General features: G+C 47.3%; 1 protein-coding gene across 5 annotated transcripts in view; it reads right to left on the bottom strand.

Annotated features, from left to right (window-relative positions):
• Nucleotides 1–1853: 1853 nt before the first annotated feature.
• The window catches only part of YPEL2 (yippee like 2), a 90341-nt gene continuing 77538 nt past the window's right edge, over nucleotides 1854–14656 (bottom strand). For 3 of the 5 annotated variants that reach the window (XM_036340141.1, XM_036340142.1, XM_036340143.1), the window contains 3 exons: nucleotides 11808–11851; nucleotides 10680–10788; nucleotides 1854–6717 (listed from right to left, as the gene is read on the bottom strand). In XM_036340141.1, coding sequence (XP_036196034.1) covers nucleotides 6628–6717; nucleotides 10680–10788; nucleotides 11808–11851 — 243 coding nt within the window. In that variant the 3' untranslated portion in view covers nucleotides 1854–6627. The remainder of the gene's footprint in view (nucleotides 6718–10679; nucleotides 10789–11807; nucleotides 11852–14656) is intronic. The other 2 variants (XR_004972789.1, XR_004972787.1) reach the window with 2 other exon arrangements.

The raw sequence follows: 14656 nt of genomic DNA, 5'->3' as shown, positions 1-14656 counted from the left end.
GTGGCTGGATATTTGGCCAACAGTAGGGAGGGCCATGCATCATAGCCCTTTGTTTCCCACTCTGCACAATTAGTGCCTCTGATTTTCTGCTCCCTGGGGTTAAGTTTCCTGACTAGACCCGGCACATATTATGTCAAAAAAATGCTTGGTGAATAAATACATGCAAATAATAATTTGATCGCCCATGGTGTAACCATGAGCTCACATAGAAAACATTTAATGCTAACCTCATCACCATTCTCCACTTAGGGAATCTAACACATTGAAAAGATTTTGTTTAAAGCTGTTAATTCTCCCCCATCCACATTAATTCAATGTTCACCAAACCATATTAAGTACCTACTATTAATCGAGGGGCCAAGGATTACATATGTAATCCATTACAAAGTATTAGAAAACAACAAAGCCCCACTTATGTTCAGCTACGGAATATACAATCTTATTCAGGTAGCACTGACTTTGGTGGCTTTGTTTACTTTAATGTTCTAACTTTCATTCCCTGAACCCTTACCTACTGTGAGCCTCACTAGAGTTAAGGTTGGAGGAAGAAAGAGGATGAAATTGGGAATACAGCATAGGGAAAGACCCTGTGGCTAGCAAAGAAACCTTGCAAAACTTCAATTTCATCATCTATATTACAGGAATAGTCAACATTTAATTTCCAATCAGCTTTCCCGCAGGATGGTGAGGATTCCTGGGATGATGAGAGGAAGTAGCTCATCGCAAGGATCCTCAATGAGGTCCTGTAGGCAAAGCACAGGGTCCGGAACAGACCAGGCACTCAGTGGGCCCTGGTGCTCTCTGCACTTTCTCCCAATGTCATTGGAACAAGATAGCTGCTGGGGGTAGAAGAGCTGGGAAGGGGGAGGACCCAGGGATTGCTGGTTTGAGACTGGTTGACTCCTGCACGTTATCTCCTCTCCTCCCTGTCTGCCAAAGGCAAACAAGAATGAAATGATAACAGGCACATCCACTGAGGCAAATCAGGTCACAGGAAAATAACACACCCAAGGATAACTAAAAGCCAACAGCGGCTGGGCCCAGAGGGATAGGTGAAAACTCAAGGGAAGTAGAGAAAGGATTTTTTATTTTATGGGGAATCGGCTCTTAAAATAGTACCACCAATGTGAACACACACAAACACATCCACACACTTGTGTGGCTTTACTATTTTCTTTCCATGTGATTTAAGGAGGCAAGCTGTGGAAAAAGTGCTTAAAATATGATATAAATGGATGACGTCTAGGCAAAAACGTCTGCACTGCAACATGAAGGTACCAGAATATAAAACTGTACTTATAACTGGCTCTGGGAGACTGTGTGCCTGTGAACGAGGCTGCAGGTAAGGCACTTGGAAAACAAAACCAGCTGATTTGTAGGATGTTAACTTGCCTCACCTTGTGTCTGGAATCTAACAGAAGGTGTTTAATAAATGTGTTCGGTGACTGAGAAGACTTGATTAGACAATTCATTTTTCCTGCCACCTCTTTTTGACATAATTTTGTTCTTCTGTCTCCCCCTCCGTCCCCCCACCCCACCCGCTTACCTAATGCATTCCTATTTCCCAAGGAAACCGGTATAAACAGAAAAGCTAAGAATATGGGCTGAGTAGACAGAAAGGATAATGGTCACTCATGCATTTCTGATATCCGAAGCCAGGAGAAACATTTGCAGATAGATAAGGAGACGACCTGATTTTTATTCATTAATGGGCAAACCGTCCTTGGAGAAAATAACGCCTCAGTCAACAGATCTGTGAGTGGGGTGACCTCCTGCAGGCCTTTCAGTTACTTTAAATAGTAAATGTCAAGATAAAACTGGCTGGGTCAATTAAGACAGATGAGCTCTCCAGAGAATTAATATTTGAAAACTTTATTTTCTCAAATGAGCACCAACACAGATTGGAAATATGACAGAAACAATGCACTTTTCTCTAATACTGAACCACTATGTACAAATACAGGAAAAGGTGAAGACCAATTATTTGAAAATAATCATCTTTGTTATTAAAGCAAAGTGACCTGAAAAATGCCAACAACAACAACAACAAAAAGATAAACAAAAGAAAGTAACAAAACCCAAACCCAACATGTAGTTTGTAAACACGAGCATAAATAGATTCTGTATTCAAAGATCGTCTCTGCAGGTTGGAGAAGGGAACTCTCACTCTCGCTGAAATTTTATACAAAACGTATGGGCAGATAGAATTTGGTAAAATGAGAATAGCTTGTTTCTTCTTGCTTCACCTTATATTACTGGCAGATTTCATGCCTGTATTTTAATTTTTAAAATTAAACATCTCTTTCCTCTACCTAGACCATTATTAGCACATTTTCTCACTTGAGGCAGACTTAAAAAACATGTGAGTTAACTGTGTTCAAGATTTGATTTCTCAGCCTCTTCCTGGGGCAATCTGAACTTTTTATTTTTTATTTTTTATAAAAAGCAGCTTACCAACAAGGTACGTGCATTATTTTCTTACTGTTCTTTCAACCCAAACCAGTCGATGTTTTACCATGATGTGGCTTCTACAACTGGAGCCCTGGGATGTGTGATGCAGACACTCACATCTCAGAAAACCACAGATCTGACTCTGCCTGATCTTCACAAACAGATTTCCTTTAAGGTCTGGAAAAGTTGAGCACACGAGGAAAGAAACAGGAGTAAACCGGCAACAGTGCCACGCTCAGGAACGCAAGACCCGAGGTTTGTGCTGTTGGTCCACTCAGGAACAGAACTACCACCAGAGAGAAAGAGAAGGAAAATCCTTATGTGCCCAAGGTGTAAACTGAAGGTATACTGTCCCCAATAAAAAAAACAGGAGGCACAATCCAAAGTACTTTACACGCACACACACACACCATTCCAATTTTCCAATTTGTTTCACTCTCTTACTAAATTTATTTGATTATATTTATTTCTTTTCTAGCCAATACTGGTGCAAGAAAATACTTGGATTCTCAACCTGCTAATGTAGAGTCCACTCCAATGGGGAAAAATACAGCAAGGCATTGCTTTATTGCCTCCAGACTAATGTGATAGAGATCGTTTTTTATTTTTTTTAAAAAAGAATACACTGGTGATCACTGTTTCCCTTAAAATATACTTCAAGAAATGCAGAGAAAACCATAAAATTTAAAAATGAAAAATAAAAAGTGCTCTCAGGGGATCTGAGAAAACAGCACCAAATATATTATTTAAAAAATTAAATATTATTTACAAAAGTATATATTCACAAGCAACTGTTTCTTTTATATATATCCACTTGAAAATCTTTGTATAAAGGGGATGCCTCTATTTCACACACTGACCTGCCAGGAAAGATGTCCTCCATCCAATGTCCCTGATCTTACTACTGTCCACGGAGTCGGGGCACCACTCAGTCAGGCCCAGATGACAATCTGTGACTTTCAACTTCGGCTGAATTTGATTCATGCCAATTCAGCCCATCAGCAGCCTGAGGCGAACAGCAAGGATGGGCTGGGGCTGGGGTGGGTGTCAGCCAGGACCACCAAGGCCATGTGACCTGGGATAGAACTGGAGCGTCTGTGGCTGGACTTCAGCGGACAATGAAGGCAGCTGCTGGAGGCACAGAACTCTGGGCTGATTCCTTTCTCACTCCTCGCCTCCCCTTCCTTACTCCCTCAACCCCAATTCCCTGAACCTACCAGGGGTGAGTGGACGAGGTCTTTGGTTATGCTGAGTCAATGATTTGGTGAGGAAAATTAAAGAATGAAGTGACTGAGGCCATGCGTTGATGCATCTCCACTGCTCAGCTGAGGGCTCTCTGATACCACCAGACGTTAGGCAGACAAGCCATGAATGGAGCTGAAGGTTTAAGAAGCACTTTTGGTTTCACTGACACGAAGGGAAAGCCTAATGAGTTGGGCTTTTGTTTTTCTATATTTATGGAAAAAAACAACATTTTACTCAGGTCTTTTGCACCACGTATGGTGGCCTCCACCCCTGGATGCTCAATGGATAATATTAATTTAAAAAACAAACGAACAAAAAAACCAAAACACCAAAACCAGGGTCTTATTGGAGCCTGGGCTGATCCGTGCAGGCCCCATCCCCAAGGAAGAAGAGGGAAACATCGGTCTCCTTCTGTTGAAAATTCCTGGGCACCTCATGTCTGGTTTCTCTGTTGTCATACTCCATTCTTACTTTCAAAGACAAAACACTTACCCATGTTTAGCCCCCGTTTTCTTATTATGGGATGGAGTATCAATTGCCAGGACATTCCCTGAGCAAGGGGGCTACTCAAAATCCGTAACCGAAGGCCACTACCTTCAGGGGGCTGGAAGGGAATCTATGACTTCTGGGCTGGCAAGCCCGCTGAGGAATGTGAAAGTTGTAAAAAATTTATTTTTTGAGATCTTGGGCCTGGGAGTGCCTGGGAACCAGAGGAACTATTTCTCTGGGAGCAAACACGCAATACTTTTTTTTTTTTTTAAACTTCAGTCTGCTTTTCAGTAATGTGGGGAGAACGAAATCTCCCAGGGCTACTAAAGCACCGAAGACGTGGGCGAGAAGCCTTTGGGAACAAAGTTCCATTTCTAAAACTCAGAAGTCTCACAGAGGCAGTCTACTGTGAGCCTGGAGCCCCCTGCTTTCTGTCCTGCTGTCCACCTCGGCCGGCAGGACCACGCCATCTCAGGTCCCCCATCCTGCAGTCAGCACACAGAGACACAAAAAGGCATTTCCACCGCTGACCCATTCCCTAGGCAGCGGTTCTCAACCTGTGGGGCGCCACCCCTTTGGTGGTCGAACGACCCTTTCACAGGGGTCGCCTAAGACCACCCTGCATATCAGATATTTACATTACGATTCATAACAGTAGCAACATGACAGTTATGAAGTAGCAACGAAAATAATTTTATGGTTGGGTCACAACATGAGGAACTGTATTTAAAGGGCCAGAAGGTTGAGGACCACTGCCCTAGGGGAATTTGGTTCAATTCTGAAAAATCCTGGGTTGGCTGCTTGAATCTTGGTTAATCAATTTTATAGACTCTTGTCTCCATGAACACACTCTTTTGTGATTTCTAAGGTGAATATTCCTATATGATCAGCCTACCTGGAGAATGAGATACTGAGGATTACCTGACATAACCTACACATATCTGAACAATAATATTTTCAGTCCAAGCAATGAAATGAACTCAGCTCAATGAGTTTCCGTCATGCGCTGTGTACTGGCTAAACTGCTGTGGAACAGACTTCACAGTGTTGATTAAATGTAACAAACTCCTCCCTCTCTCAGGAGCCTCACAGGGATCTGTTCTCCACTTCACCGAATATAATGAACTTGGATAAGGAGGAGAGGAGCGGGGGCGTTGGGTAATATTAAAATTTGACATTTGACATCAAGTCTGATCCCTCCCCCTATTGGACCATTCGGACAGTTTTCTCTCACATTCAAGCTATCACTAAGCTCAAACCATTGGGACTTTGTTTTCCACAATCTATGATGATAGAACTGGAGAAAACCACCCCAAAACTCTATGTACGGAGAACTGCTGACCTCCCTGAAGCTGCTGCACACCAGAGACGGAAGGAAGAGGCACCGAACCGGCAGTGGTTCAAAGCTAGGCTCCTCCCAGCTTCACCCCCCACACCCCGTTCCTCACCACGGGGCTCTCTCCTCTCACTGAGGGTCAGGGAAACGGTCAGACACGCAGAAATGCTAATTGGTTTTACATGGACTTTTTCCGAGCCCAATATCTGAGCCATTTCTGCAGGAGCTCCCGTGAACTGCAGCTCCTTGTTCCCTGTTCTCCTCAATTACTGATTTTTACCTGGTTCCTGGTCACAGCCTTTGGGATGTTTGGATTTTGCGCCCATTGCAAATGGCAGTCCCCCTCCTCTCACCTCTGGTGGCTGGAGAGGAAACGAAGATTACCCAGAGGAGCAGTGGGGCTCCAGAGTCACCCAAACCCAGCTGGGCTTCCCCCACAATCACTCACATCCTCCAAGACACCCCGCCTGGCCCAGGAGAAGCAGGCCACTGCCCCGCCAGCCAGGATCAGGGCCACTCTGGTGCCCACCTGCTCACCTGGCCCCTGTGGTGTCAGGAGCAGAAGCTTCTGATCGGAGAGAGCACGGCCATGAGGTATTTTTTTTCTCTTTGTCCTTTTAGACAACTTGGTTACTTCAAGCCTAAGTTACCGGGTCTCCAGGAGTAGCACAACTGTGTCCCTACCTCTCCCCTCCCGTCCCCTGCCCACCCTGGAACCCTCAAAGTTCCCCCTTGCTCACACCCCGCCGTGCACTGCTCCCCCGACCAGAGGGCGTCAGGCAGCTCTCACGTGGGCCCCAGGCCCTGATCAGGGTGGGCTGCCGCCATGCGGTCAGGCGTCTGTTCCTTTTGCTGTTTTGTTTTCAGCCAACACGAGAACAGAGAGAGAAGCCAGGATCAACTCACAAACAGGTACAAAGCAAAGAGACAGAGAGACAGCGATTTAGAGGCCGGTCACCAGAAAGACGGCGTCGGGGTGGGCAGATGCCCCAGGGGGCAAGGCCCCTACATGGATGGAACCAAGTGTCCAGTCACTCTCTCACGCTTGGGTAGAATGTTCAGTTGGGTGGCGTTCACGCGGACACGGGCTGGCGGCGGCTCTCGGCTCAGTCCCAGCCATTGTCCTTGATCATGTGTGCCAGCTCAATGATGTATTTCCCTTCTTTATATTTCTGGCTGCTTTCAAAGGCATGCTCCTAGGAAACACAAGGAAGAGAAAAGATGCTCAGTGACCAAAGACAAGCAGGTGACGCTGGTGGCACAGGAGCAAAGGCGGGGCCCGTGGCAGGCACAGAAGCCTTTGCCCCGCTGTACCCAGACTCACGGAGAGAACTCCCACCACGTAAGCACAGTGTGTCCCTTTCAATGCACTAGGGCACTGGGGCAACCCCAGGGCTTTCTCCACATTTACAACAGAATTGCCTTAGGATCTCTGCTCATTCAGGTCTTTGCCCAAATGTCACCATCTCAGCAGGCTCTTGCCAAATACGCAGCGACTTAAGACCAGAGCTTCCACCGCAATCCCTCCCCGCAGCGCGTATCACTTTCCAACGTGCGCTGTAACCTGCGCGTGTATTTTGTGCGTTGTCTGTCTCCCACTACGACGATATCAACTTCATGGGAGGCAGACATTTCCTTTGTTCTGTTCACGGGCCTATCCCTAGCGCCAAGAAGACTGCTCGGCACATAACAGGTCTTCAATAAATAACCGCCGAATGAATGAATGCATTTCATTCATCTGTGTATACGAACGCGTATACCTTTTTGGGGACACCCTATATTTTATCTTGGGGATCTTGGTGTCTGACACTAACCAGAAATCTGCCCTATGGATGTGTCTGTACAGTGTCTGTGTTATAATTTAAAACTAGACTTTGTTAGGCTTAGAGAAAAGACAGGGAGAGAAACAAAGTATGGTGAGGCCAAACAGGTCTTTTCATTTCTTACCTTGCTGTTTCTATGTCAGATGTGTTACATCTGTTTTTCCTTCTCTGCCTTTCTCCAGAGAAACGGGAGCTGTATGAGCCCACCCAGCTGCAAGGCCTCCGGGGTGGGGTGGGGCTGGGGGTGGGGGTGCTCACTACAAAGTACAAAGTACCTGGCAGTTCCCCGCACTAACCTTGCAGCACTGCGGACTTTCCAGCTTGTAGTAAGCCCCACCCAGAGAGCAGTCCTTCACAGGAGTGAGGTCAGGGGGCTATTACTTGCAGACATAGATACCTAAAACATCCTGGCGGATGAGCAGTCATTAGACGGCTAAGGTCAGTGCAGAGAAGCAGTGGACATCAGCTCTTCCTCCTGAGTCCCCATATTAGTAACTAAATCCAACTGACGAGATGTTCTTCTGGCCTAGAGCTCAGGGCTCTGGGCTGCAGGAGGAGAGTTCAGCCTCCAGTCTTTGGTTGAGAGGACTCATTCCACAGAGTAGAGAGGGAGGGGCTCCAACAGAGAATGCACTAACACCACACACAAGAACTGTGGGCTCAGCAGTGATATTCCTGACACTTCATTATTCCCCATCTCTGTGTGTGTGTGTGTGTGTGTGTGTGTGTGTGTGTGTGAGAGAGAGAGAGAGAGAGAGAGAGAGAGAGAGAGAGAGAGAGATGTGCATACAGCAGAGAGAGAGAAAGAGAGAGAGAGAGAGAGATGTGCATACAGCAGAGAATGTGGTTCAGGAATAAGACCTATTGTCCCATAGTAGTGTGTTCAGGGCGGGGAGAGGAAAAAACAAAACTAGGAAAGTGGGAGTGTATCCTTATTTAAAACACACACACACACACAAAAAAAAAACACAAAATACAGAAAAAAATCAACACTCCCCAAGCCACAGGGCATTTGCAAAATGTCACCACTGGGCTCCACTGGACGGAGCACCACATCTGGAGTCTGAACTCCACCCAGCGTGAGAGCTCCACTCTGCTTCCCAGTGTCAGAAGCGCCACTTAACGGTTTGCAATGTACAAAATGATAAACTTTCCATTTACAAAACTGGGACAATTAAAGCATTTCTCAGGATTACTGTGCGGGTCAGAAGAAATCATGGGGTGAAGGCTGGAGCCCTGGCCCGGCACACAGAGGCGATCAACAGATATTTGGGGAGATGGATGCATACATTCTACCTGCCCCACTATCTCCTCCGTTTACCTGTGGCTTTGCTCCCCGGCCAGGACTGCGAACACCCAGGGGCAAGGACTACATAGCTTCCCTTTTGTATCCAACAAACACAAAGGCTCTCAATAAAGCTCTGTCAAGCAGTGAGTCATTTGCCCTGAAGTAATTTAGGAGCAAAACCAACCAACTCAGACTTATCTTCTCTCTGTAACCCAGCACCGCCTGAAAGGAATCAGACAGCCAAGAGAAGGGGGAGAGCATTACTGGATAATCAATCCAGAACCGTGGCCCCCAGATCACCCAGCAGGGCCAGTGGCCACACGGGGGGGGGGTGGGGGGGGGGGGCGGCGAATGGTCAAGGCCAGTTTTTCCCCAGAAGAAACCACCAAGGGAACCATAGGGAGCTCGGGCCGAACCACCTGGGTGTCGTGAAACACAGTCTAGGCTTTTTCCTTTCTAATCCAAACCTTTCAAGGGAGATGCAAATGCTGCTCATTACAGACTCCACCTGCAGCCGGTTTCAAGATTTGCATATTTTTAAACTTTATTTAAATGCAAGTATACTTTTATGCCTGGCCTCCATTGTTCAACATCCTTTTTAAATAGAAGTCCTATTTTCAGGATAGTTTTAGACTCACAGCACAAAAGGAGCAGAAGGCACAGAGATTTCCCCTCTACTCTCCTGCTCCCACAGACACACAACCTCCCCCACCAGCAGACCCCGTAGAGTGGTACATGTGTTACAACAACAAACCCACATCCACACGTCATTATCCTTCTGCCAGCAGTTTGGACTCCTGCAGGCTCCTCCTACCTGACGCAGGTGACATGACCCTAGGCGACTGAAAAGGCGGAATGTAAGGGATCTTATATGGGATAAACTGCCCTCCCAGAGACAGGAAGACTCATTTGTTCAATTCCGCCACAGTGACAGAAAGGGCAGAGAAAAGCACTGTGAAAGATCACCCAGTAAAAACAACAACAATACAAGTATTTTCATAGAACACATATACCTCCTCCCACCCTGGCAAAGGACTGCTGACTTTCCTAGGTACCGAGAAGGTGTGGAAAATACTTGCTGAGTTAAGCAATGAAGGGATGAATGTCCAGTTGGCAAAGTCCAGCCGTGACTATGGCTGACAGTGGGCATGCACTACCAATGCTTGATGATGCAGAGCACAGGGCCCAGGACTAGAGATGCTCTGGGGGCATTGACTGGGGCATGAAAGCATGGGCGCTGCAGTCAGACCACAACCTGGACCCCTATCCTATTTAGTCATGTAATGGCTAGATAACATTGTACGTACTACTAACCTCCCTAAGCCTCAGTGTCCTCGTCCTTAATAGGGGTTAAGCCGGCTGGCTTGGCTCAGAGTTTGAGCATCAACCTGTGAATCAGGAGGTCAGAGTCCAATTCCTGGTCAGGGCACATGAAGGGGTTGTGGGCTCAATCTCCAGTGGGGGGGTCGTGCAGGAGGCAGCAGATCAATGATTCTCTCTCTCAACGATGTTTCTATCTCTCTCTTCCTCTCAGGTCAATAAAAACTTATTTTTTAAAAATAGGGGTTAACATATGACCTATCCTTTAGGGCAGTGGTTCTCAACCTTCCTAATGCCGTGACCCTTTAATACAGTTCCTCATGTTGTGGTGACCCCCAATTTCATTGTTACAAATTGAACATAATTAAAGCATAGTGATTAATCACAAAAACAATATGTAATTATATATGTGTTTTCCGGTGGTCTTAGACGGCCCTTGTGAAAGGGCCTGTCAGGAAATGCTCCGTCCCAGTGTAATTATTATTTATTTAAAGGCAAAGGCGGGGTGTGTATGTGTCTGTCTGTCTCAGGGGTGGTGTGAGGGAATGAGTAGTCAAAAGGGAAGAATGCGTGTGGCAAACAGGAGTGTGCCATGAGCTGCTCTTTGGGGTCAGGTTCCCATCCTGGTCAAAGACAGTACCCCCAGGCCACAGAAAGGTTACTTCTAGAGCGAGGCTCTCGGCTTCCCCTGCATGTCCCTCTCTCCACCAGACTTCTCAATACTTACATATTTCCAGCCCAGAGTGGTTTTGCAGTTTTCACAGTAAATGTCAGCGACTGCGTGCAGTCCTGTTAGCAACACTCGCTCCTCCGCAGGCCCACAGCCCACATTAACTCTATGCCAAGGGACAGAAAGAGAGAACGGGTAGTCAGTCACCTATTCAGCATCAGTTGCTCAAGCTGAGCTCCCAGCAAAAAATCCACTGAGCACAGAGGCCTCGGGGGAAACCCACACCAAAGAGGGTGCCCCCCATAACTGAAATCAATAACAACCCCCAAAGGACAGCCACGTGGAAAATCTCCACTGAAGTGACTTTTAGGTCTGCAAGTTCTGATTCAACAAGGGGACTAAAAATAGTCTTGACGGTGGAGATTTTGCTTGGAATGTTCCTAAGAGGTGCTCTCAATCTTGTGATATAAAGGGACAAACTGATGGCCACGCTGTGAAGTCCACAGCCGTGGGCACAGCTCCTCGGAGCTTCCTGGGGGCCGGCTGCAGCTGGAAATGTGAAACATGACAGCCCAATCTTGCCCTGAGCACAGGGTGAGCGAGCCCTGGGTGTCAAATACACTCTGCTCCTCCACAGAGCACGCACCATCTCAACTGTGCACGCAGGGTTTTCACTGTCAGCTCCTCGGCTTGCGTGTGCTTCACCTTCCTTTGCCGGGAAGGAAGAGGCCGTAAATGACGTGCCCAGTTAATGACTGAGGCCTGGGGCAGACTGTGTATCTGCTGGAGGACTGGAGGGCCTTCTCTAACTGGGCCTTCCCTCCAGCCTTAGGTCCTCCAGCAGATGCTGGTGTCTTCTGTGCAATCTCTTCCTTCTCCCAACATGCCTCAGACCTGGTTAGAAGCCCTCATACAGAGGCTTTCTAAGAGGCACTTCAGCTTCTTCCCTATGAGACCACAGCTCTCTGAGGTGCCTGGGGCTAGGGGAATATATTGTTTGTAGCCAAAGATGCTGCCAAAAAATCCCCCAAAGATAACTGGTGACTACTTGTGGAGCGCAACATGCCACGAGTTTTTTATTGTGGCACAGAGGGCAGGGTCCACTGTTTATCATTGAGTGTTGTGTTTTCCCCCCAACCCTCAAATTTGCACCAAACAATGGATGTACTGTAGAGAGACACTCACACGGAGTTAAAGAGGTATGCGCGTCCTTGACTTCCTTGGAACGACTGAAATGCAAGAACACAAATCGATGGTTAGACGTCTCTTTCACCCACCCATTCGGGAAAACCAGCCCAAATCACAGTGATCATGACCTTCCAGGATTGACAAAGAAAAAAGGGAACAGTGAGCCAGTTAGCATTCCAGGAGAAGGCAGAACAGACAGAGCTAAGGAGCCTGGCCAGCCCACACCAGGACTGTCTCCTGTTCAGTAGCCCAGGTGAGAAGGTATTTAAAAACACAAATTCCCAATTCCCTCCTGACATCCTCTGATATAAGGATCCACCTGAGGTCACTGATCCACACTGGCCTTTCCTAGACCCACTTGATTTCAGCCCTGTGTGCTGGCCACGGCTTTCCTCGAGTAGTCTAGGGCATGGAAACCAGCACCGGTACTTTTGCTCACCCTCTTGGTCCAACTCTACAGAGACAGCGAAGAGTCCCTGAGGCAAGAAAAAACCATCAAACCCACCTTCTTCTCATGTGTCGTGACTTCGTGTAGGGCAGCGGTTCTCAACCTGTGGGTTGCGACCCCTTTGGGGGTCGAACGACCCTTTCACAGGGGTCGCCTAAGACCATCGGAAAACACATATATAATTACATATTGTTTTTGTGATTAATCACTATGCTTTAATTATGTTCAATTTGTAACAATGAAATTGGGGGTCACCACAACATGAGGAACTGTATTAAAGGGCCGCGGCATTAGGAAGGTTGAGAACCACTGGTGTAGAGTCTAACCTCCATGACAGTTACAACCCTCCTACACGGGACGTCTCCTTTTGAGGTGTGAGCAACTTGATCTCCAGGTCACAGGAGTGCTCGCTAAGCAGCACTCCCATTTAAACGTCTAGCTTAAATATGAGTTTTCTCCTCTTCCGGCTGGGGGGTGGCAGGGAACAGGAGAAACAGGAGCCAGGGCCTGCCATGCCATTTGGCGTCTACTCCCACTAACACCGGCCCTAGCCATGTTTGCCTCCTCCGGTTACCCTGAAATGTCTGGCTGACATGAGCCAGCCGTGTTCTGCATTGCTGCCTGCATTTTTAATGGTCTGACGGTTGTACCCTGCATTAAATATCTCAGTCTGCTCTGAAATCCACTCTGAAAACAAACCAATGCAAAAGGGGCTCTCCCATGACCTCTGTTACTCAGTGGCTGGAGAAACCTGGGGGTGACTGGTTAACCAGACCGGATGCAGATCGGTGCCCATGAGACAGTTGCTGTCAGAAGCGCAGGACTTCAGGGATCAGTGCCGCCAGCCAGAGGGAAAGGCAGAATGCTTGACTTGTGGGAAAGCTGCCTCTGGGGCAGCTGAACCGTTGGTTGCCTCTAACATACAAACACACCAGAAGCCTTTGCTCCCAGGTGTAGCTCCAGATGTTCCCCAGCTGCTGCTCAAACCTAAACCAACTCTCCTGGGTCCTCAGCTGCTGCTCAAACCTAAACCAACTCTCCTGGGTCTTGAAACATCCCTGAGAAACACAGGAGCTCTCAGACTAGACTTGAGCATGAACATGAGTGTCACAGCCTTGAAGCCTGGAAGTGTTTGGATGAGATAATGTCCCAGGGACACAGAGCACAGATTTGGCCAACCTATTGGCTCAACCTTAGAGCATGAAGACACCTGAGCCCAGCCAGGATATCAAGGGCCTCAGGATCTGGCCCCACCACCTCTGCAGCCTCTTCTCCTGCTCCTTTCCCATGGTAGCCTTTGCTCTAGTCGGGCCCAACCCCATGAAGTTCCTGGAACTTGCACTTCACCAACTTTGCCCACAGTGTTGCCCCGGGGGGTGGGGGGGAGGCTCTTCACCCACCAATGCTAAGTCTCTGCTTGGCTTCCTCTGACCGCCCCAGGAAGAGGTGTCCCACTGGCACCTGTGTTCTGGACACCTCCTGTTCCCTGTTAATTTTTTTATTTGATTTTAAGAACGAATTTGGATTAGCTGACCTCCAAGTCCCCTGCCAGCTCCAAAATTATATTCACTTATAGTTCAATGGCCATACATTATGAATAATCAGGAGTGTCATCCTCTAAAAAACATTTGTCAAGCCCTAGCTGGTTTGGCTCAGTGGATAGCGCATCGGCCTTCGGGCTGAAGGGTCCTGGGTTAGATTCCAGTCAAGGGCACATGCCTGGGTTGCAGGCTCGATTCCCAGTAGGGGGCGTGCAGGAGGCAGCCGATCAATGATTCTCATCATTGCCTCTCTCCCCCTGCCTTCCTCTCTGAAATCAATAAAAATATATTTAAAAAATTATAATACAAATAAAGTAAAAAAAACATTTGTCAAGACCTTTAAGTTCAGAGCTTAGACGAAGGTGGTGATGGGAAAATAAATTCTAGAAGAAAGCAGGCAGGAAAACGGCACCACAGCTTTACCATTTATGACAGGAAAAGTCATCTGTTTCTCAAACACTCACAGGTCACCCACTATCTGTTCGGCACAAGTGGAAAGCAGGAAGCGAGGCAGCTTTCTAAGACTTTCCAGGGCAGCGGTATCCCCAGAAGGTACACAAGGCAAACCCCCAGAGTAGGACAAGAATACTGGAAATTTTATCTATTCTCTTTCATCTTTAAAGTTTTGCTAAACAGACATAAGACATGGATTGCCTCTGGGATCTTCCTGGGCTAGTATGTGTCATGTGTACAGGTATCTAACAGGAAGTATGGGGTTCTCGCTGTGTGCATGTTGTTTTTTTGGGGGGGGATACTCTTCTGCCTTTGCTTTCAGCACATTGTGAATATCACTATTTCTGTGCTCTGGGATGTCAATAAGGAGACTGAGCTCATAAAAGCAGATCTTTAAACAGTAG

The sequence above is a fragment of the Myotis myotis genome, unplaced genomic scaffold (genome assembly GCF_014108235.1).
Source record: "Myotis myotis isolate mMyoMyo1 unplaced genomic scaffold, mMyoMyo1.p scaffold_m19_p_17, whole genome shotgun sequence".
Lineage (NCBI taxonomy): Eukaryota > Metazoa > Chordata > Mammalia > Chiroptera > Vespertilionidae > Myotis > Myotis myotis.
Note: the sequence above shows the minus strand (reverse complement) of the source record. Positions and strands in the feature narration are given on the sequence as shown.